The following is a 23677-nucleotide window of genomic DNA, read 5'->3' as shown; positions in this document are numbered from 1 at the left end:
GCAATCTAGTCAGATTGCTTAGATTATCTCTCCGTGAGTACCCCCTTTACTCATCCTTTCCAATTTGTAGAACATTCTGTCTGTACTTGTGAAAATCCTTCAATAAAACCAATTTGCAAAACAACAAAAATTGTGGGTAAAGTACGACTATATACAGTATACACACAAAATCAAGGATAGTAAGATGTTTCCTGAATGGCGCCAAGTGATAATTGATTACAAACATCTCTTAATAACAGTCATTTACTTGGAAAACCACATACACCACTAATCCAGTTTTCTCCACAATATCCCATGTACTTATGAAGCAAGGTATACAGACATGGACAAGAATGTATTATATGTAGCCATGAGCAATAATCTCTTACTTGTGCATATGTTCCACGCCTACTACGATCATGATGATATAGGAGATACCGGTTTGCACAATAAAATGTAAGGCATACCTAGGAAGGATAAAGACATTACATTAGCGGCATACAATACAACACCGGTTGTTTATTCCAGCCTGTGTTACCTGCACCGGGATAGGCAGGAAAGCTTAAAGTTTACAACAGGACACGTATCATGTCACACGACTAATCAAGCTCTCAAGCATACACATTTTTAAAAAGCAAATACAAATACTGTACCACACGGCTGACATTTGTAAATGTCAGCTCGCATCAACATGAAACATTTTTACAGACTGGCGACATAAGAAAGCGTTATGTAGGGATACACAGCAGCAACGCTCAGGCTAATTGAAGGATAATTGAGCATTTTCAGTTTTGGGTATTTTAAGTAAGCCATGAAGCCTCTCTCTGAATGTTTCCATGACAACTCCCATTGTTGCGTCTCAGTACACATTTTCTGTTGGTCACAAGCCTCCATGAAGGCACATGCTGACTGCCGAAATGTCACATGTACTGTAGCAGGTTCATAGCAACATACACCTTCTCTGTCATGTATCACTTTGGGGGACGGAAGAGGCACAGGTTCCAAAATCTACATAAATCTGAGTAGGTGGCTTGCGGTCTCCCAGTTGACCTGTGCATAGCTTGCATTGGCATGCTTTTTTACCACATCAATAGCTAGTTAACACTTTCTGTTGGTTGTAGGATGTCATTTGTGGTGAGTTATGATCGGCAAATAGTTACACTTTACTTTTTAACAAAGCTTGTGCAAGTAGTTGGTTCAAGACTGCTATGAATTCTTTAAAATTAGAATAACAGAACATTACCTATTTTAAAGTCAGGAGCAGATTTAGGCGCCATGCAGACAATAAACACAACATTACTGTCCCTCCTAATAGCTCCTGGGTTTAGTGTTTGATTATGGCACATGAAGTCTGGTGTTTGAGTCCCCTGCATAAAGTGCGGTGTATTGTTGTGTGTTTTAAACTGAAAATTATTAACAAAGTGCACACATATATTACAATTAACCCCCCATTCATTCTCTACTGAACAACAAAGTTTTCCTATGCACATGGACAGAGGGCGATCTCGGGCAGACTGTGCAAAGGCTCTGATGCAGGGAGTCCTGCTGTGTCGCTCCCAGTGAGTGGCACCCCTAGGCATGTGCCTCAAGTGCCTAGTGGTAAATCCACCATGATTCAAAGTTTTACTATTAATGTAAACGTGGCCTACAAGGGGTTGAGGGAGCCATCACAAGAGATGCAACTGAAAGAGCAATCTCCTTGGCATATGGCGTAGCTCTGGCTACATGGCCAAGAGACGCTTCTCTTACATGTGCACACCCAGTTGACATAGGGAACTGGCAGAGATAAGTCAGACTCGCAACCGCTGGAAGATATGCAATAGTGTGCAGGTTACCTGCGGCGCTCGCTGTCGGAAAAAGATCAATATATGCGGCCGCATTTTGTCTTGCCTGCAACTCGACAGGATGCACTTTACTCAGGGGAGTGGTACATTTCCCTGCACAACAGCTGTTTATCTCACCGGCAATGGAACGCCACCTGTGGCGCCGATATGATAATTTTATACCGCTGAGAAGATTGCGGCTTTATTTTCACATCAATATAACAGAAAAAATATATAAATCAACACATAAAATGTACTTACCATCCAAAGCAAAAAAGTGCAAGGTACAGGCCCAGCAGGGTAGCAACTACATGTCTGATTAAAGGACTAGTTTTGCTTGAATGAAGGTAGGTACGAAACCAGATAGCAGCAAGCAAGGCAAACAGTTGGCACGCTACAAAGTTAACCTGCAGAGAGAACAGATAAATAAATCACATTAAAACTTTGCAGAAGTTTGCAAGAAATCTTACAGGTACTGTAAAACCCAGAAAATTAGAATATTGTGCAAAAATTCATTTATTTCAGTAATTCAGCGTAAAAGGTCCAGAGTCAACGCAGCCGTCTACCAGGTCATTTTAGAGCACTTCAGAAGAGAAGCTTTATGGAGATGCCGACTTCATTTTCCAGCAGGACGTGGCACCTGCCCACACTGCCAAAAGTACCAAAACCTGGTTCAATGACCGTGGGATTACTGTGCTAGATTGGCCAGCAAACTCGCCTGACCTAAACCCATAGAGACCTACTTACTGTCGACCTATAGTGGTCGACCTAGACACTGTCGATGTAAGTGTAATCTACCTAACATACCACACCCGTGAGTACATATAGTATGCATGATTATACTTTTGAGAGGGCCGACGTATCTGTATTTAAAATCCTTTTTTTTTTAAATTAATTTTATGTAATATTCTAATTTTCTGAGATTTTGGATTTTGGGTTTTCTTAAGCTGTAAGCCACAATCATCAAAATTCTAACAAATAAAGGCTTGACATATCTCACTTTGCATGTAATGAGTCTATATAATATATTAGTCTCACCTTTTAAGTCGAATTACTGAATTAAATGAACTTTTGCACGATATTCTAATTTTCTTAGTTTCACCTGTATATGCCCCGCTGTTAAAATGTCATAAAATCAAATGTCTATATCCTTCCTTACAACATAATCAGTGAATGTGGGGGCACGGTATGTATCAAGCCCTGCAGAGAGATAAAGTGGAGCGAGAATGGGGCAGATGAACTATGACTTCGAGAGTGACAGTGGAGAGGATCCACAAACGTTGTTGGAGACCTGTGAAGGGTCAGGGGAAGCAGCAGACTGTAGTTCCAACAAAGCATCTAGTTTACAAAAGCCATAATAACCTGCTGATTTGGGCACAGTATTTGGCACTGGGAAAACTTTTGATCCTGTTCTCTGCTGACGTTAATTGACAGGACAGCAATGTGCGACTGCACGTCTGGCACTAATCATAACAGAACACGGTTATGGGCGCACAATTAGGCGGTATAGTAGTACTCCCAATTCCAGGAGCAGAGCTGCTATGGGGAATGCCACTGCAAACGGCAGAATCTGGTAGTCATACAGGGGGAGCTGTATCAAACCTACTAAAGAGGTCAGTGGCAGCGTTGCCCATAGCAACCAATAAGATTTTAACTATCATTTTATAGAATATACTAGATAAATGATAGGTAGAATCTGGAGAGAGATAAAGCGGATGGAGATAAAGTACCAGCCAATCAGCTCCTAACTGCCATGTTACAGGCGGTGTTTGAAAAATGGCAGTTAGGAGCTCATTGGTTTGCACTTTACCTCTCTCCAAGGCTTGATTTATCTCCCCCATCATCTTGGAGACATAGCAGTTCCCTTTTCCTAAATACCAGAAACAATACATAGCAGGCATCATTATCTGTGCTGACTAACTGCATGGCTATGATGAGATGTCAGCAGATGTCACACATGTGATCCCACCACAGCAAAATATTCACAGAAAAAAGCAGTTTCTAGCTATCAGTCTTTGCTAATCGTAAATATATTTTTGCTTTTACTAATAGCCCTAGTTAGTTATTTGATACCTCGGTTTGGAGTAAACAGGCGTCATAACAATGCAAACAAAACTTATCCTGCCATCTGCTGCAATTGTTGATTTAAAAACAAATACTGTATCTGCAGCATTCAAGGAAAACAATTCATTTAGCATACAATAAGATTATAGTTACTTATTAACAATCCTTTATATAGCGCTGCCATAATTCGTTGCACTTTACTTAGAAACATAGTAATAAATCATACCCCGTTTCCACTGTAGCACGGGTCGCAGCCGTGTCGCCTGACGCCCGTGCTACATCCCCCTATTCCCACAGCGCTCACCAACCCGGCATATTTCCGGGTTGGTGAGGCGGCTAGTGACGCGGCAGGGGCAGCGCTGGGAGATCACATGATCTCCCAGCACTGCCCTCCCATACACTGTGAACGGGAGCCGTGTCGCCTCTATACGGCTCCCGTTCACACTAGACAGCTTACCGGGTTGAACACGTGTTCAACCTGGCTAGCTACCCGGGTAGGATTCCCGGATCACTTGATACGGGAATTTGCAGGGGGACCCTTTTCCACTAGGGAAAAACATGGGTAGATGTGCGCCCCCGAACATTTACCTGTGTTTTAAAAGCTAGTGGAAAAGGGGTATTGGTGTTAGCAGACACAGAGGCAAGACCGGCCTCCCTACAAGCTTATTTATTGCTATTTACTTACATGTAGCACCAACATTTTCCATCGCACTTTACAATGGGGAACAAAACAGTAATAAAACAAGTCTGGGTAGTAACAGATAGATAGACCAATTCCGTATGATAAGTCACTAGGTCGACCCCATGTGGTCAACACGCACAGGTACAAAAGGTCGACAGCAACGTGACACTGATCGACACAAGTTTTTTTTGTTTTTCTTTATTTTTTCCAACGAATTCATCATTTACCATCGATGGGGACTACGATTGTGAATAGAAAGCTGTGCTGCATGCAGTGGTAGTGTCAGCAGGGCAGCTTCCCTTGTGGTTTAACACAACCCCCCCCCCCCCCATGACCACCCGCCGCAGCAAAAAAATTGTGCTGACATTTTCTGTATTGTCCATTTCCTTGTCGACCTTTTCAAAGTGTCTACCTTTTACATGTCGACTTATTGCATGTCAACCATATGAGGTCGAGCTAATTCTGGTCAACACAATGATCCACACCCCAGACAGACAAAGAGGCAAGACGACCCTGCTTGCAAGCTTACAATCTATAGGGAAATAGGGTGTGATACTGTACACAAGGTTAAATCAGTGGCGTCACCAGGCGGGTGCAGCCCGCACCCGGAAGTGACACCAAAATGTTGGCTCCTCCGCAGTGACAGGAGCCAGGTGCTAGAGTGTGAAAGTCTCCTACAGCACCCGGAGCCGACAGCGCAGGGAGATGGTCTCCAGGGGGCAGCCCAGTACAGTTCAGCATCTCCGGAGATACTGGGCACGCCCCCAGGGTGACGTTCTCGGGATCCCCACAAGGCCACGCCCCTCTGTGTACAGCCATGTTCCCTTTTGCCGCAAGCGTGCCGTGAGATAAACGGTGCGCACCGGGTGTCACCACACCCGGTGACGCCTCTGGGTTAAATGCTATATATAGATGGGGTTTATGATCCAATTCTACATTAATGTTGTCAGTAGTTTCGGCCTGGAAGCAGAGAGTTGTTTTGGGTATGGTACATGCCAATTTTGGCTAAACTGGGTAGTAGGGAATTAATTGGATAGAGTAGCTTAGGTAGGTTATGCAAGTGGTTCTGGTATATGGTAAGCTGGCCTGAATAGGTGAGTTTTTGGGGAACGCGTCAAGGTTTGGAGGGTGCACAGGCAATGTAAGGACTGACAGAGCAGCAGAGCTTTTTACAAGGGAAATCAGTCTAGCTGTTGCCTTCACAATAAATTGTTGCTTGTGAAAGCAAATTTAGAGGAAGACCAGTATGGAGACCACTGCAATAATCAAGAGATAAAGAGTGCTAGGATCAAAGTTTTGTGTCTTATGTGAGATATGGGAATATTCTGGTCATATTTCTTCATAGATGTTACAGGACTTGGAAACTAATTGCGTGTGATGGAACAAAGGACAATTCTGAGTCAAGGATGACACCTAGACAGCGCGCTTGAGGGGTAGGGTTTATTGTCGTGTTGGCAACAGACAGAATGATCAGGTAGGTAACTACTTTCAAAAAGGTGAGAATATTATCAGATCCATTTCTGAAGGATGGAGTTTGAGGTGGCGAGAACACATAAGATAAAACATTACAGAAAGACAGTAATGTGTGCAAGAGATCTGGAGAGGATTAGTACATTTCTATATCATCTCTATAAAGATAATAATGTAAACCAAAAGATCTTATTTGTGGGTGTGGTATAAATAGTAAGTGTTGTGTTCTATGCCTACATACAGTGTGATAGAGATGTACTAGGGCATAGGTCTGCAAACTCGGTCCTCATTGCATGTTTTGCAGGTCTCCTCACAGAATCACAAGTGAAATAATTAACTGCACCTGTGGACCTTTTAAAATGTGTCTGTGAGTAATTAATACACCTGTGCACCTGCTGAGTTACCTGCAAAACATGCACTGTGTGGGGTAATGAGGACCGAGTTTGCAGACCTATGTACTAGGGTATGTCCAGTGCTCAGGTAATGTTAGGTACACTAGGAGTTGTGTCCAGTGACATATTTTACCTATTGGCTATAAGACTACCACCTACAATCAGCCACCTCAGCTCAGTGAGTCAGATGCAGTCCGTGACTGCACTGGCTTCACTGTGACTAGCAGTGACTTCCTATTGGAAGTCCTACCTGTCAGTCACAGACACAACAGGCAGTCCTACTGGGAAATGTTTCCTCCCTCTGGAACGGCCAGACTGGGCTATTAGCAGAGAGCTAGCTTCCTGTAGGAATCAGACCCTGATCGTCAGCCCTAGCTGGCTTCTATGGGCTGCAACCAATGCAGTCCATGGAAGCCGGGGGTTTGTGCATGCACAGACCTGCTGTTTCTGGTGTGCATGCACCTGTCCTGGCACCTGCCAGATCCATTGCAGGTCATTTAAACCAGGACACTCATTAATTATACAGGTTCATTGGCTGGCTGACTTCAAGCCTGTTTTTAATAAGCTAGAGCAGGGGTGGCCAACCAGTCAGAAACAAAGAGCCAAAAAATCTTGTTAGGCACGTCAAAGAGCCAACATCAAGCCACAGGCGCACATGCAAAAATGGGGTGTGGCCTTGTGCCTGCTAGGCCACGCCTCTGGTATAAAATACATTTAAAAAGCCAGATCCACATAAAATAAAATTTTAAAGCCACTTCCACATACCCTACTGTGTCACTTCAGCTAGCTACCTCGTGTGTCACTCCTGCTAGCACACTCCTACAGTATGTCACTACAGCCAGCTCCCCCATGAGTCACTCCTGCCAGCACTCTCCTGTGTCACGCCTGCCAGGACCATCATGTGTCACTACAGCCCCTCCGAAAATACACCTCGTGCCATTGCAGCAGCCCCTTATGTGTCCTCTGTTTGCCAGTGGGTGTCTCACCTCTAGTATCTGGCTCTCTCAGTTCTCAATCTCCGTAGTGCCTGTCTGGAGTGCAGCAGTTTCCGGATCTGTTGTGGTCCCGTGACTTAGAGTGACGGGAGCCACATTTGAATAAAGAAAGAGCTGCATGAGGCTCTAGAGCCACAGGTTGGCCACTGCTGAGCTAGAGAATCACTGGCGTATTTATAATGGGTGCAGTGTGTGTGGTGCACATGGGCCCCCGGGATCCAGGGGGGCCCACACCGCACACCCTGCACCCAATTTTTTTAGTATTTACCAGAATTTACATTGGTAGCAACAGAGCTGCAGAAATCACCAGGAAAATGGCACAGCGCCATTTTCCCAGAGACCTGTGCATGCGCACTAGACCCTGGGACAGCACTAGGGTCACGTACTTGCAGTTATGTTAGATAAGAGTTCAGACCTATGCCTATGTAGAGTGTAATAGAGATTTACATAGGACAAGAGTGTAGCTATGGTAGGTGCAGGGGGTACAGCTGCTATGGGGCCCGGGCCACCTCTGGGTCTAGCCCTCCCCCTGCACCCAGTCACAATGCCAGAGGGTAGGCACTCATCTCCAAAACCCAGGGGGAGGGGGGGAAACGGACACCCGCTGGCATTGCGTCTCCTCTTCACCGATGCTGGGAGCGGGGAGTAGCAGTGCTGAGACTGCTAGAACATCAACGAACCACGGCCATGCCTCCTCTCAGTAAAGGGAGATGGCTTGGTCAACTCATACCTTCTAAACTGTTCCTTTCATTCTCTACATTCAAGGTTCATGCTAATTGCTTCTTCCAATCTGTTCAACTTCAACTAGCTGTCATTTATTGACCCCCTGGAGTTCCCTCCAAATTACTTGACAAACTTCCTTCCTGGCTCCCCCAATTCCTCTCTTCAGACTTTCCCTCCCTCTTCTTAGGTTACTTCAATATCCTTATTGATGTCCTCACAGAATCCTCTGCCCCTAAACTTGGAGGGAAGGCCAGTGGATTGATAAATGACAGGTACTTGAAGGTAAAACAGGTTGTTAGAGGTGAATAGCATGAACCTTGAATATAGAGAATGAAAGGGACGGTTCAGAAGGTATGAGGTGATAGGAATAACTGGAGAATAGACTGACCTCAGCACCGCACCTGCGGCAATTCAAATTTGAATCCAGCCCCTAGTGATTGCTAAAAAGCATTTATAAAGGGGGCAACAATTGTTATTTTATGCCTTTACAAATGTTGCCCACATCATAAAATAATAACTATTGCCCATGTCATACTGTAAATATTTTTTTGATCTCTATGTTCCAGACTAAACCTCAAAGGATGTCCTGTTAGTTTTAGCCAAAGTCTGATTTGTTGTTTATTTTAATCTATTTACTTACGGTGTTACAAAACAGAACCAGAAGCGTATCATGTGATTTCAAAGTATACTCCACAGTACATGGGTTTGACTGTACATTACTATCTTCCTGCTAAAATAATAGGGCTTGTGACAAAGAACATGCTAATAAATAACTTTTTCAGCAACTTAGCCCATTTACATTGCGATTATGTTCTGCAGTTTATCCAATGTGAAAGGATTGGATAATTCCATCTGGTACTGTATAGGGAGGTGGGAGGACGAAGGAAGTCGGCAGGTGTAGAGGAGGGGGCGGTGTTCGAAAAAAATGGGGAGGGTCTGTGCAGGCATAAAATGACCTAATATTTGAACGGCAGAATCACGTGTTTAATTTCAAGCAGCAAAGAATTAAAATTGCAAATATACAGGAGGCCACAGCGCATGTATCAGCAAGCTGTTTAGCCACAAGCTAAATAAAGGGGTGGTCTTCAGTTTGCCGCCTGTCGGGGTCCCGGCGCACAGTATACCGGCGCCGGAATCCCGACAGCCGGCATTCCGGTGCACAGTATACCGGCGACGGAATCCCGACAGCCGGCATACCAACACCTTTTCTCCCTCTTGTGGGTCCACGACCCCCCTGGATGGAGAATAGATAGCGCGGCGCGCGTAGCGTGCCACCGTGCCCGCAGCGTGGCAAGCCCGCAAGGGGCTCATCTGCACTTGCCCAGCTACCGGTATGCCGGCGGTCGGGATTTCGGCGCTGGTAAGCTGTGCGCCGGGACCCCGACAGCCGGCATACCATACTACACCCAAATAAAGAATGTCCAGCTTATAACAAAAGTTCAACCTGAAAAGTAAGTTATGAATAAATAAGAATTTACTCACCGGTAATTCTATTTCTCGTAGTCCGTAGTGGATGCTGGGGACTCCGTAAGGACCATGGGGAATAGACGGCTCCGCAGGAGACTGGGCACATCTAAAGAAAGATTTAGGTCTATCTGGTGTGCACTGGCTCCTCCCCCTATGACCCTCCTCCAAGCCTCAGTTAGGACACTGTGCCCGGAAGAGCTGACACAATAAGGAAGGATTTTGAATCCCGGGTAAGACTCATATCAGCCACACCAATCACACCGTATAACTCGTGATAGGAACCCTGGTTAACAGTATGATAACAACGGAGCTTCTGAACAGATGGCTCGCAATAACAACCCGATTCGTGTAACAATAACTATTTACAAGTATTGCAGACAATCCGCACTTGGGATGGGCGCCCAGCATCCACTACGGACTACGAGAAATAGAATTACCGGTGAGTAAATTCTTATTTTCTCTGACGTCCTAGTGGATGCTGGGGACTCCGTAAGGACCATGGGGATTATACCAAAGCTCCCAAACGGGCGGGAGAGTGCGGATGACTCTGCAACACCGAATGAGAGAACTCCAGGTCCTCCTCAGCCAGGGTATCAAATTTGTAGAATTTTGCAAACGTGTTTGCCCCTGACCAAGTAGCAGCTCGGCAAAGTTGTAAAGCCGAGACCCCTCGGGCAGCCGCCGAAGATGAGCCCACCTTCCTTGTGGAATGGGCTTTTACAGATTTAGGCTGCGGTAGTCCCACCGCAGAATGCGCCAGCTGAATAGTGCTAAAAATCCAGCGCGCGATAGTCTGCTTAGAAGCAGGAGCACCCAGTTTGTTGGGTGCATACAGGATAAACAGCGAGTCAGTTTTCCTGACTCCAGCCGTCCTGGAAACATAAATTTTCAGGGCCCTGACTACGTCCAGTAACTTGGAATCGTCCAAGTTCCTAGTAGCCGCAGGCACCACAATAGGCTGGTTCAAGTGAAACGCTGATACCACCTTCGGGAGAAACTGAGGACGAGTCCTCAACTCTGCCCTATCCATATGGAAAATCAGATAAGGGCTTTTATAGGACAAAGCCGCCAATTCTGACACACGCCTGGCCGAAGCCAGAGCCAACAGCATGACCACTTTCCACGTGAGATATTTCAAATCCACAGTCTTAAGTGGTTCAAACCAATGTGATTTCAGGAACTCCAAAACCACATTGAGATCCCAAGGTGCCACTGGGGGCACAAAAGGAGGCTGAATACGCAGAACTCCTTTGACAAAAGTCTGAACTTCAGGCAGTGAAGCCAGTTCTTTCTGGAAGAAAATCGACAGGGCCGAAATCTGGACCTTAATGGACCCCAATTTGAGGCCCAACGTCATCCCTGCTTGCAGGAAATGCAGGAATCGACCCAGTTGAAATTCCTCCGTTGGGGCCTTCCTGGCCTCACACCAAGCAACATATTTCCGCCAAATGCGGTGATAATGTTTTGCTGTGACATCCTTCCTGGCTTTGATCAGGGTAGGGATGACTTCCTCCGGAATGCCCTTTTCCTTCAGGATCCGGTGTTCAACCGCCATGCCGTCAAACGTAGCCGCGCTAAGTCTTGGAACAGACAGGGCCCCTGCTGCAGCAGGTCCTGTCTGAGCGGCAGAGGCCAAGGGTCCTCTGAAAGCATCTCTTGAAGTTCCGGGTACCAAGCTCTTCTTGGCCAATCCGGAACCACGAGTATAGTTTTCACTCCTCGCCTTCGTATTATTCTCAGTACCTTGGGAATGAGAGGCAGAGGAGGAAACACATAAACCGACTGGTACACCCACGGTGTTACTAGAGCGTCCACAGCGATCGCCTGAGGGTCCCTTGACCTGGCGCAATATCTTTTTAGCTCTTTGTTGAGGCGGGACGCCATTATGTCCACCTGTGGTCTTTCCCACCGGTTTACCAGCATTTGGAAGACTTCTGGATGAAGTCCCCATTCTCCCGGGTGGAGGTCGTGCCTGCTGAGGAAGTCTGCTTCCCAGTTGTCCACTCCCGGAATGAACACTGCTGTCAGTGCTAACATTATTTTCCGCCCATCGGAAAATCCTTGTGGCTTCTGCCATTGCCCTCCTGCTTCTTGTGCCGCCCTTTCTGTTTACATGGGCGACCGCCGTGATGTTGTCTGATTGGATCAGTACCGGCTGGTTCTGAAGCAGGGGCCTTGCTTGGCTTAGGGCATTGTAAATGGCCCTTAGCTCTAGAATATTTATGTGAAGCGAAATCTCCTGATTTGACCACAGTCCTTGGAAATTTCTTCCCTGTGTGACTGCGCCCCAGCCCCGAAGGCTGGCATCCGTGGTCACCAGGACCCAGTCCTGTATTCCGAATCTGCGGCCCTCTAGTAGATGAGCCCTCTGCAGCCACCACAGCAGCGACACCCTGGTCCTTGCCGACAGGGTTATCCGCTGTTGCATCTGGAGATGGGACCCGGACCATTTGTCCAACAGGTCCCACTGGAAAGTCCTTGCGTGGAACCTTCCGAATGGAATTGTTTCGTACGAAGCTACCATTTTTCCCAGGACTCGTGTGCATTGATGTACCGACACCTGTCCCGGTTTTAGGAGGTCTCTGACTAGAGATGACAACTCCTCGGCTTTTTCCACTGGAAGAAACACTTTTTTCTGGTCTGTGTCCAGAATCATTCCCAGGAACAGAAGACGTGTCGTCAGGACCAGCTGTGACTTTGGAATATTGAGAATCCAGCCGTGCTGTTGTAGCACTTCCCGAGAAAGTGCTACCCCCACTACCAACTGTTCCTTGGACCTCGCCTTTATCAGGAGATCGTCCAAGTACGGGATAATAAAAACTCCCTTCTTGCGAAGGAGTATCATCATTTCGGCCATTACCTTGGTAAAGACCCTCGGTGCCGTGGATAACCCAAACGGCAGCGTCTGGAACTGATAGTGACAGTCCTGTACCACAAATCTGAGGTACTCCTGGTGAGGAGGGTAAATGGGGACATGCAGGTACGCGTCCTTGATGTCCAGGGAGACCATGTAATCCCCCTCGTCCAGGCTCGCAATAACCGCCCTGAGCGATTCCATCTTGAACTTGAACCTTTTGATATGTGTTCAAGGATTTTAAATTTAAGATGGGTCTCACCGAACCGTCCGGTTTCGGTACCACAAACATTGTGGAATAGTAACCCTGCCCTTGCTGAAGGAGGGGTACCTTGACAATCACTTGCTGTGAATACAGTTTTTGGATAGCCACCAACACTGCCTCCCTGGCAGAGGGAGTTGCTGGTAAGGCAGATTTTAGAAAACGGCAGGGGGGGGGGGACGTCTCGAATTCCAACCTGTACCCCTGAGATACTACTTGAAGGGCCCAGGGATCCACCTGTGAGAGAGCCCACTGTGTGCTGAAATTTCTGAGACGGGCCCCCACCGTACCCGGATCCGCCTGTGAAGCCCCAGCGTCATGCTGTGGACTTACCGGACGCGGGGGAGGACTTTTGCTCTTGGGAACTGGCTGTATGCTGCAGCTTTTTCCCTCTACCTTTGCCTCTCGGCAGAAAGGATGCGCCTCGAGCCCTCTTGTGTTTATGGGGCCGAAAGGACTGTACTTGATAATACGGTGCCTTCTTTTGCTGTGGGGTAGTCTGTGGCAAAAATGTCGATTTCCCAGCCGTAGCTGTGGAAACGAGGTCTGAAAGACCATCCCCAAACAGTTCCACCCCCTTATAAGGCAAAACTTCCATGTGCCTTTTTGAATCGGCATCACCTGACCACTGCCGAGTCCATAACCCCCTTCTGGCGGCAATGGACATTGCGCTTATTTTTGATGCCAGCCGGCAAATATCCCTCTGTGCATCACGCATGTATAAGACAGCGTCCTTTATATGCTCTACTGTCAGCAAAATAGTGTCCCTATCCAGGGTATCAATATTATCCGACAGGGAATCTGACCACGCAGCAGCAGCACTGCACATCCATGCTGATGCAATAGCTGGTCGCAATATAATGCCCGTGTGTGTATATATAGCTTTTAGGGTAGCCTCCTGCTTTCTATCAGCAGGATCCTTTAGGGCGGCCGTATCCGGAGACGGTAGTGCCACCTGTTTTGATAAACGTGTAAGCGCTTTATCTACCCTAGGGGACGTTTCCCAACGTGACCTATCCTCTGGCTGGAAAGGGTACGCTGCCAATAACCGTTTAGAAATTATCAATTTCTTATCGGGGGAAGTCCAGGCTTCCTCACACACCTCATTTAATTCCTCAGATGCAGGAAAAACTACTGGTAGTTTTTTCTCACCGAACATAATACCCTTTTTTTGTGGTACTATCAGAAATGTGTAATACATTTTTCATTGCCTCAATCATGTAACGGGTGGACCTATTGGAGGGTACACTAGTCTCATCGTCGTCGACACTGGAGTCGGTATCCGTGTCGACATCTGTGTCTGCCATCTGAGGTAGCGGGCGTTTTAAAGCCCCTGATGACATTTGAGACGCTGGAACAGTCACAAGCTGAGTAGCCGGCTGTCCTATGTCGTCAAACCTTTTATGTAAGGAGCTGACACTGTCACGTAATTCCTTCCATAAGTCCATCCACACAGGTGTCGACCCCTCAGGGGGTGACAACACATTTACAGGCATTTGCTCTGCCTCCACATCATTTTCCTCATCATACATGTCGACACAGCGGTACCGACACACAGCACACACACAGGGAATGCTCTGACAGAGGACAGGACCCCACAAAGCCCTTTGGGGAGACAGAGGGAGAGTATGCCAGCACACACCAGAGCGCTATATACCACAGGGATATCACCTATAAAGAGTGTTTTCCCTTATAGCTGCATATATATATTATACTGCGCCTAAATTTGTGCCCCCCCCCCCCTCTCTTTTTTACCCTTTCTGTAGTGCAGGACTGCAGGGGAGAGCCAGGGAGCGATCCTTCCAGCGGAGCTGTGAGGGAAAATGGCGCCAGTGTGCTGAGGGAGATGGCTCCGCCCCTTTTTCGGCGGGCTTTCTCCCGCTTTTTGTGTTATTCTGGCAGGGGTAATTTACACCTATATAGCCTCTGGGGCTATATATGGTGTCAGTTTTGCCAGCCAAGGTGTTAATATTGCTGCTCAGGGCGCCCCCCCCCAGCGCCCTGCACCCATCAGTGACCGAAGTGTGTGGTGTGCATGAGGAGCAATGGCGCACAGCTGCAGTGCTGTGCGCTACCTTGGAGAAGACAGAAGTCTTCAGCCGCCGATTTTCCGGACCTTCTTGCTTCTGGCTCTGTAAGGGGGACGGCGGCGCGGCTCCGGGAACGGACGACGAGGTCGGGTCCTGTGTGCGATCCCTCTGGAGCTAGTGGTGTCCAGTAGCCTAAGAAGCCCAAGCTACCACCTCTTAGGTAGGTTCGCTTCTTCTCCCCTTAGTCCCTCGCTGCAGTGAGCCTGTTGCCAGCAGGTCTCACTGTAAAATAAAAAACCTAAACTATACTTTCTTTCTAGGAGCTCAGGAGAGCCCCTAGTGTGCATCCAGCTCGGCCGGGCACAGAAATCTAACTGAGGCTTGGAGGAGGGTCATAGGGGGAGGAGCCAGTGCACACCAGATAGACCTAAATCTTTCTTTAGATGTGCCCAGTCTCCTGCGGAGCCGTCTATTCCCCATGGTCCTTACGGAGTCCCCAGCATCCACTAGGACGTCAGAGAAATACTATTAACAAGTCCTTGTAAAAAAAAGACAAAAACTTTTTTCTACACTTGTAATTCTTGTGATAGTTTTCTTCATATGGATCCACTACAGGAAACATTTAATACCCTTTCACACCTCCAATGCCGGATCCCACCCGGGTATTGGAAACGGGTCCTTCCCGGGTAGGATCCGGCATTGGATCCCATACCTCCCAACTGTCCCAATTTTCACGGGACAGTCCCATTTTTTGGGACTGTCCCGCTGCCCCACCCGCGGGCCGCAGTGGTATGCCAGCAGCTCAAAGAGCGCTGGGAATGCCCCCTTCAGTGATGGACAGCGCATGCGTGTGTCCCTCTTTTAAGAAGAGCAAAGTTAGGAGGTATGGGATCCTAATATCAGGCTACCCGACGGCCAGGTTGTCATAGCGGCGGGGGGGCGGAGCCGGCAGTGAGGGCAACGCTGGGAGATGAGCTCATCTCCGCGCCACCTCTGCCTATGTAGTAAATGGGTCCCAGGTTGCATTGACCCGGGAACCTGTTCACACTGCCACTGACCCGGTATTCAACCTGGGAATAACCCTGCTTATAACCCGGGTTGAATTATCAGGTGAGGCGACCCGGGAATTGTCCATGACCACTTTAACATCGCACAGTGACCCGTGTCGACATGGCAATATAGCGGGTCGATACCAGGTTATTTGTACTATGTGAAAGGGGTATAAGTTACATTTGCTGATGTCCAAGGTCAACGTACAAGGAGATGTCCTACTTTCTGGGTTGGGAATGTTCTGCAGGATGAAGAGCCCAGAAGCTATCGGACAACATGAGATAAAGAAGAGACAGCAACACTGCTAGAGGAAGCTGTAAATGATAAACTAAGGCAGCTTCACACTCTGGGTAATTATAGAGAAACTGAAAATACCAGGCTCCAGCCAGTTCCTAATTCCGAGACGATAACTCTCATCCTATTTTATTAAAAAGGTCTCTGAAGCTCCATCTTTAATAAAATCTTCTTACTCAATTTCCTCATCTCATGTATCAGCATAACATCTGCGTATCTCTCCTGAGGTGGCTGTACTATGCGCGGAGCTTAACTCTTGTCAGTGCATTATCCCACTGTACTACACATAGTCACACACATGCCAGGAAGCCAGCCGGCCAGCACCATCCAATGACTGGCAATCAGGGATGTGCGGTGAGGTAAACGGCTGGGGAGGCACTGGCTAGTATCAGAGCCAGATTTACACACACACATATATGAACCCGAGGGGTTATATGGCCATTATACACAGGTAAAGCAGTATATACTGCTGGGAATTTGATGAGTTTTGAGGAGAGATGTGCAGACCAGTATCTCTTCAGAGTTTTGAATACAAATTATTAGATTGCAAAAGAATTCTTCTTTCTTTAGAATATCTTCTTTGTATTTTTCATATCCTTTTGATAGTCAAAACTCTGGAAGATACTGGAGTATGACAGGAGAGGCTGATAAAATCACAATATTAGGCCAAGACACTGAACAACCCAGACATGACCACAGGGCCATCTGAACAGCATTGTAGGCGGTGGACAAGGAATGTGCTGGGACCCCTACACACCATTCAAGGGAATAAATAAAAAAATTATAACTTACCCCTACTGCGGTCCCGCGCCATTTCTCAACGTATACTAACATGCTCTCTACAGTGAACGGTTGTTAGCACACTGGTGGAAAGCTTCAGCCATCACACCAGTCACCAAGCTGACAGCTGTTCAATGTCTGGCTGCAGGCTGGTGGACAGGTAAAGAGGCTCAGCACCACCCCTACTCAAATGCCCCCAGAATCATGGGGCCCTGGACAGCTGCCCAGTGTGTCTATACATTAAGATGGCCCTGCATGACCACAATCTGCACTGGTCACAGTGCCACATCAGTAGGTCACCCTCTTTTGATTGGCAGCGAATTGGAATGGTCCTGAAATTCTGAGACTTATGGAGGCTAAGTAGTAGGCAAATTACTTCACCTATTCAGGAAAATATATTTGCTGTGCTCTGTTTTAGTGTATAAGGGGCTACCTGGCATAATGTGTACAAGGGGCTCTACTGTGGCGTAGCGTGTATAAGGGCACTACTCTGTGGCATAATGCATATAAGGGGCACTAATGGACACTACTTTGAGGTGTAATGTGAATTGGTACTGTTAAGTAGCCGTGCCCCTATATTTCTGCAACGCTCAGATGATTATAAAGGGGTGGGGGGAGGGCACAAATTATTTTTCTGGCACAGGTCGCCAAAATATCTAGATACGGCTCTGGTAGGTGGTAATGGTGGGGGAGCGGGTTGGCGACCTAATGCAGGATATGTCGTGCATCTGGAGTGTGTCACAGCTTGAGATTGTGTAGGCGGTAAAAATGGATCCGGCGCCTTATTACTGCCGGTCATGCTGTACGACTATAAGGTTACTCTGAAGGTTGATGTTCGACTAAAGGGGCCTATACACGGTGCGATATGCGCCTGCGATTTCAACCAAATGGTTTAAATCGCATCGAATATGGTGCATATCACACGTGTATACAGAAAAACCTTGCGATTCCGATTTACGTTCCCCAAGCCACTCCCTGGGCACTCCCTGAGCCCGCCTCTTTTCACACTGCACGGAGGAAGGAAAGGAAGCCGTCAAGCAGCAGCCAGAGCCTTGAGTTTTGATTTGTATTAAAAATCATTGACCACCAATGTTTTTATTTCTAATGGGTGCCACTATTTATCCCTTGTGAAAAGTTGCCACCCACACCCCTATAATACCAACCCACTATTTAAAAGAGTTTTTTTTAGCATGGTACAAATTAAACAGGTGTGTATCATTGGGTCGATAGTAACTAGGTCAACAGTCACTAGATCAACCACTATTAGTTGATAGTGATTAGGTCAACACCTGAAATAGGTTGACGTGGTCACTAGGTCGATGTGGGCAAGGTCGACGTGGAAAACATGAGTTTATGGGTTTTTTGTGTCATTTTCTTCGTAAAGTGACCGTAAACCCCAATTAGTGCACTGGGATGGTGAGTGAAGCTTCGGGCAAGGTGCCTTGCTGCGCTACGCACAGGTTACCGTTCCCAATTGTAGTCCACTTGGATTGTAATGAAGTATGTAAAAGTAAAAAAAAATAAAAATTGAAAAACTCATGTCAACCGAGTGACCATGGTGACCTATAGACCATGTCGACCTAATGCATGTTGACCAATAGTGGTCGACCTAATGGGAGTCGACCTAAAGATCGGATACCAATCGTACATGGTTCAAATTGCACGGTATGTATATGCAATATCGGCTCCCAGGACTTCAAGGGAAATCGTGGGGATACGGTTATTAGGTTGACCACACTTAGGTCGACAGTCATTAGATCTACCACTAGTGGTCGACATGCATTAGGTCAACATGGAAAAAGGTCGACATGAGTTTGAGTTTTTCACTTTTTCTTTTTTTCATTTTTTGAACTTATTCATACTTTACGATCCACGTGGACTACGATTGGGAATAGTAACCTGTGCTGAGCACAGCAGTAGCAGAGCGTGGCACCTTTTACCCGAAGCATGGCAAGCGGACACGGTGCACTAATCGGGGTTCCCCATCACTTTACGATGAAAACTACACCCAAAAAAGTGAAAATAAGAATGTCGCCCTTTACCATGTCGACCTAGTCACTGTCGACGAATAGTGGTCGACCTAATACATGTCGACCCTATGACCCATACCCAAATCGAAAGGTACAAATCTCAGTGTGTGTAGGCCCCTTAATATGTGTCCACTGGTTGCTCCTTTGTACACAAGCGGCGGATCAGAGACTGGACGTCTGAATACAAATCCCTGCGACTTGTAACATTTGCATACTCTCGCATAAATTCCCAGCTGCGACGGCATGTGCATACATCTCAGAGACAGGCTCCATGTTTCATAGAAGCAGAGGAACATTTTGCTTAGTAGCGAGGTATATTTTTGTCCTACTATCATTTTTATGAAGATGGAAAAAGAGACTGTTCCCAGCTGTCAGGGCAGTGGGCGTGGAAAGCACAAGACACGGAGGAACATGAACAGGTAAATATGCTGAGAGGCAAATCTATATATAGCTGCTGTACTTGCTCCTATGTGTTTATTTTCTGCTTGGATGGTTAACTCTTCCACATGTGTTTTGTTGTAGATGAAGGTGAACAACACCATTCGGACTCCCGTTCATTATCAGCAGCAGCTTGCTTACTCAGGAAATCATCCAGAAGTTGTTTGCTGCAAGCTACCAAATACATCCATCCTTGTATTTACAGAGCTACAACCAGATCAGCATTGAGCTGCGCATCCCATGCTCTCTGCCAGTGTCGGACTGGGGCATGAAGGGCCCACCGGGGGGATGCAGTTATAGGGGCCCATACTTAGGGGTGTGGCCAGCCTCCACAGAGGCTTGAAATACACAAAAGACTAGTGCAGTGTAATGCAACATATCTACCATGTATAATACAAGTGCACAGTCTGGAACCTGATCCCTAGAGGAAGGAGTGGGCCCTCAGCCAGTGGGGCCTACCGGTGGTTTCTCTGGTACCCCTGTGGGCCAGTCCGACCCTGCTCTCTGCTCTTTCATGTTGTAGCTAAAATCTGTTTCTAAAGGTATGACTATATACAAATAATGCACGACATTCACATATTACACATAACCTATTTCCCCAAATTCATAACCCTTAAGGGCCCCATACACTAGACCGAAAATGCCCGATTTCAGCCCAATTCGGGCATTTGGCCCGATATATTGGGTGAAAATGGGCATTTTCGGTGTGCTTTTTCCCCGATCCGATGCGGGTTCCCGTGTGCATCGGATTGGATCCCCCTAGATCCGACATATCACGAGTGCTGCACTCGTTATATGTCGGATCCCGCAGTAATGGATGGGAAAGTAAAAAAAACTGCATACGATATATCTAATACTATCCTACCAATGGGGAGGCTGCCGGGAGGTTGGAGGAAATCTTATATGACATGACGGACCATCATGTCGTATAAGTGTATGGGGCCCTTCACAGTGTAATGTATTAGAAGTCACACAATTAAAGTGACATATACAAAGGCCTCATTAATACATTCCAAATCCAGTTGAACATCCAGGAGGGGTGTGGTTCGTTGGTCGACATTAACTAGGTCGACCACTATTGGTTGACACCTGAAATAGGTCAACAAGGTCATAAGGTCGACATGAAAAAGGTCAACATTCGTTAAGTGACCGGGAACCCCGATTAGTGCACGGTGCTCGCATGGCAACGTTACTATTCCCAATCGTAGTCCACGTGGATCGTAAAATATGAAAAAGTTAAAAAAATAAAAATAAATGTGAGAAACACATGTCGACCTTGTCATGTGTCGACCTTTGCTATGTCGATCTAGTGACCATGTTAATCTAGTGAACATGTCGACCAATAGTGGTCAACCTAATGAGGGTAGATCTAAGTGATGTTGGCCTACAGACCGGATTCCATCCAGGAGAATCCTCACAGTTAAGTTGACCGCCCTCAAACATTAGACACAAATTATGAAATGTCCTTTTTGAGGTTAGTAGAATGCAGAAACAATTATTATGCCACAGTGCAATTGTTCTCCTAGACTTTGTCCATAAAAATCACTAAGGGCAGTGTAGAGTCAGATAGTGTGCACCCTCAAGCACAGGGTTACTAGCTTATCTGTAGCTGTGGCAGAGTTGCAGCTCCCAGCAGTCGCTGACACCCAGCAGTACACGGAGAGGTGCAGACTCTGGAAACGTCTCTCTGATAAGCAGACTGCTCTCCAGAAAGAATAAAAGGTAATAAATGTGGGTTGGGAGCTTTGTAGGAGGAAAGTTAAAGTTTCACAAACAATATCCATGTAATGAGTTACACCAGCAATATCAAGCACTGGAAATAATTGAAACAAACACTTCTTTTCATGCAGGGTATAAACACAGAAAAACACAAATGCTGTGTCTGCTACTCCTGCAGATCTGGTACCAAACACACAGGCACCAGGTTACCTACTCTTAAGGTGGGTACACACTAAGCCAGTGGTAGCCAACCCTGGTCCTCGAGAGCTACCAACAGTTCACGTTTTCCAGCTCGCCTGGCAGGTGCACAGGTGCAGTTATTACTGTCACATTTTAAAAGATCCACAGGTGGAGTTAATCACTTAACTTGCGATTCTATGAGGAGACCTGGAAAACATGCACTGTTGGTAGCTCTTGAGGACCAGGGTTGGCTACCCCTGCACTAAGCGATGTGCTCGGTGAGCAACATCGCCTACCGTTTCCCCTCCTGAACCTGGCATACACACTGTGCGATATCACTAATGATACTGAACAGTGACGTCATGCCGCGGCCGGCCGTAGCATGCAACTTTGGACGAGGAGTCCAAATTGAGATGCATGCACGGCCGAGGGTCATTAATGACCCATGGGGCCGTGCATTGCTCGGCGGCGGCAGCAGCATACACACTGGGCGATATAGTAAACACTATATCACTCAGGAGGGGGAAAATAGGATTTTAATACCTACCGGTAAATCCTTTTCTCTTAGTCCGTAGAGGATGCTGGGGATGCTTCAAGAACCATGGGGTATAGACGGGATCCGCAGGAGACATGGGCACACTATAAAAGACTTTGAATGGGTGTGAACTGGCTCCTCCCTCTATGTCCCTCCTCCAGACTCAAGTTATAGGAACTGTGCCCAGGGAGACGGACATTTCGAGGAAAAGGATTTATTTAATTATTTAAAACTAAGGTGAGATACATACCAGCTCACACCACTAACACGCCGTACAACATGGCATTCAACAACAACGCATGCAACGGCATGACCAACAACAGTCACAGATTGACTGAACTCCACGCAACATGAGCGTAACTATAACCAAACTGCAGATACAGCCCGCACTGGGACGGGTGCCCAGCATCCTCTACGGCAGGGGTGGGGAACCTTTTTTGCTACCAAGGGCCATTTGGATATTTATAAAATCCTTCGGGGGCCATACAAATATTATCAACTTAAAAATTAGCCTGCCCCCAGTAGATATGCCCCCATTAGATATGACCCCTAGTAGCGCCGCTTACACACACACATTAAAAGAAAGAAAAAACAATACTCACCAGCCCAGCTCCTGCTTCTGAACCCTTGCCCTCTGCCTGGCTGCCCGCTCCTCAGAACTATGGGAGAGACGTCATGACATCTCTCCCATAGCACTGCACAGACACACATGCACACTGCCAGAGCCGGAAGCCGGAGCTCAGAAATGAGCTCCTACCTCCGGCTGCTGCTGAGGGGAAGAAGACGGGCACCCACTACAAAATCTCAGCTGGTGCCCGGCATCTCCCTTGGTTAGGTGAACCTGGGAGGGCCGGATCAAGTGGCTTTGCGGGCCTTATACGGCCCGCGGGCCTGAGGTTCCCCACCCTTGCTCTACGGACTAAGAGAAAAGGATTTACCGTTAGGTATTAAAATCCTATTTTCTAATACGTCCTAGAGGATGCTGGGGATGCTTCAAGAACCATGGGGTTTATACCAAAGCTCTAGAATGGGTGGGAGAGTGCAGATGACTCTGCAGCACCGATTGACCAAACAAGAGGTCCTCCTCAGCCAGGATATCAAACTTGTAAAATTTCGCAAAGGTGTTTGAACCCGACCAAGTAGCAGCTCGGCAAAGTTGTAACGCCGAGACTCTCCGGGCAGCCGCCCAGGATGAGCCCACCTTTCTGGTAGAATGGGCTTTCACCGATTTCGGTAACGGCAATCCTGCCGTAGAATGAGCCTGCTGAATCGTATTACAAATCCAGCGCGCAATAGTCTGCTTAGAAGCAGGAGCCCCAATCTTGTTGGGAGCCCACAGGACAAACAGAGCCTCTGTTTTACTAATCTGTGCCGTTCTGGCGACATAGATCTTCAAAGCTCTGACCACATCGAGAGACTTTGACTCCGCCAAGGCGTTAGTAGTCACTGGCACCACAATTGGCTGGTTAACATGAAATTATGAAACCACTTTTGGCAGAAATTGCTGACGAGTTCTCAACTCCGCTCTATCAGCATGGAAGATTAAATAGGGGCTTTTGTGAGACAAAGCCGCCAACTCAGACACTCGCCTTGCAGACGCCAAGGCCAACAACATTACCACTTTCCAAGTAAAGAAATTTAACTCAACCTTGCGCAAAGGTTCAAACCAATGTGATTGCAAAAATTGCAACACCACATTAAAGTCCCATGGTGCCACAGGGGGCACAAAGGGAGATTGGATGTGCAGCACGCCTTTTACGAAGGTCTGAACTTCTGGAAGGGAGGCAAATTCTTTTTGAAAAAAAGATCGACAAGGCCGAAATCTGTACTTTAATAGAGCCTAACTTTAGGCCCGCATCCACGCCTGCTTGTAGGAAATGGAGCAAATGCCCCAGGTGAAATTCTTCCGT

The 23677-nt window shown here is 47.0% G+C and overlaps 1 protein-coding gene across 2 annotated transcripts in view; it reads right to left on the bottom strand.

Moving 5' to 3' along the window:
* MBOAT2 (membrane bound O-acyltransferase domain containing 2) overlaps positions 1–23677 on the bottom strand; it is a 492510-nt gene that overhangs the window by 329624 nt on the left and 139209 nt on the right. For both annotated transcript variants that reach the window (XM_063915448.1, XM_063915449.1), the window contains exons 2-3: positions 2064–2209; positions 369–446 (exon numbers count right to left, since the gene is read on the bottom strand). In XM_063915448.1, coding sequence (XP_063771518.1) covers positions 369–446; positions 2064–2209 — 224 coding nt within the window. The remainder of the gene's footprint in view (positions 1–368; positions 447–2063; positions 2210–23677) is intronic.

Source organism: Pseudophryne corroboree, chromosome 4 (genome assembly GCF_028390025.1).
Source record: "Pseudophryne corroboree isolate aPseCor3 chromosome 4, aPseCor3.hap2, whole genome shotgun sequence".
NCBI classification, from domain to species: Eukaryota; Metazoa; Chordata; class Amphibia; order Anura; family Myobatrachidae; genus Pseudophryne; species Pseudophryne corroboree.
This window is presented reverse-complemented; position numbering and strand designations above follow the sequence as displayed.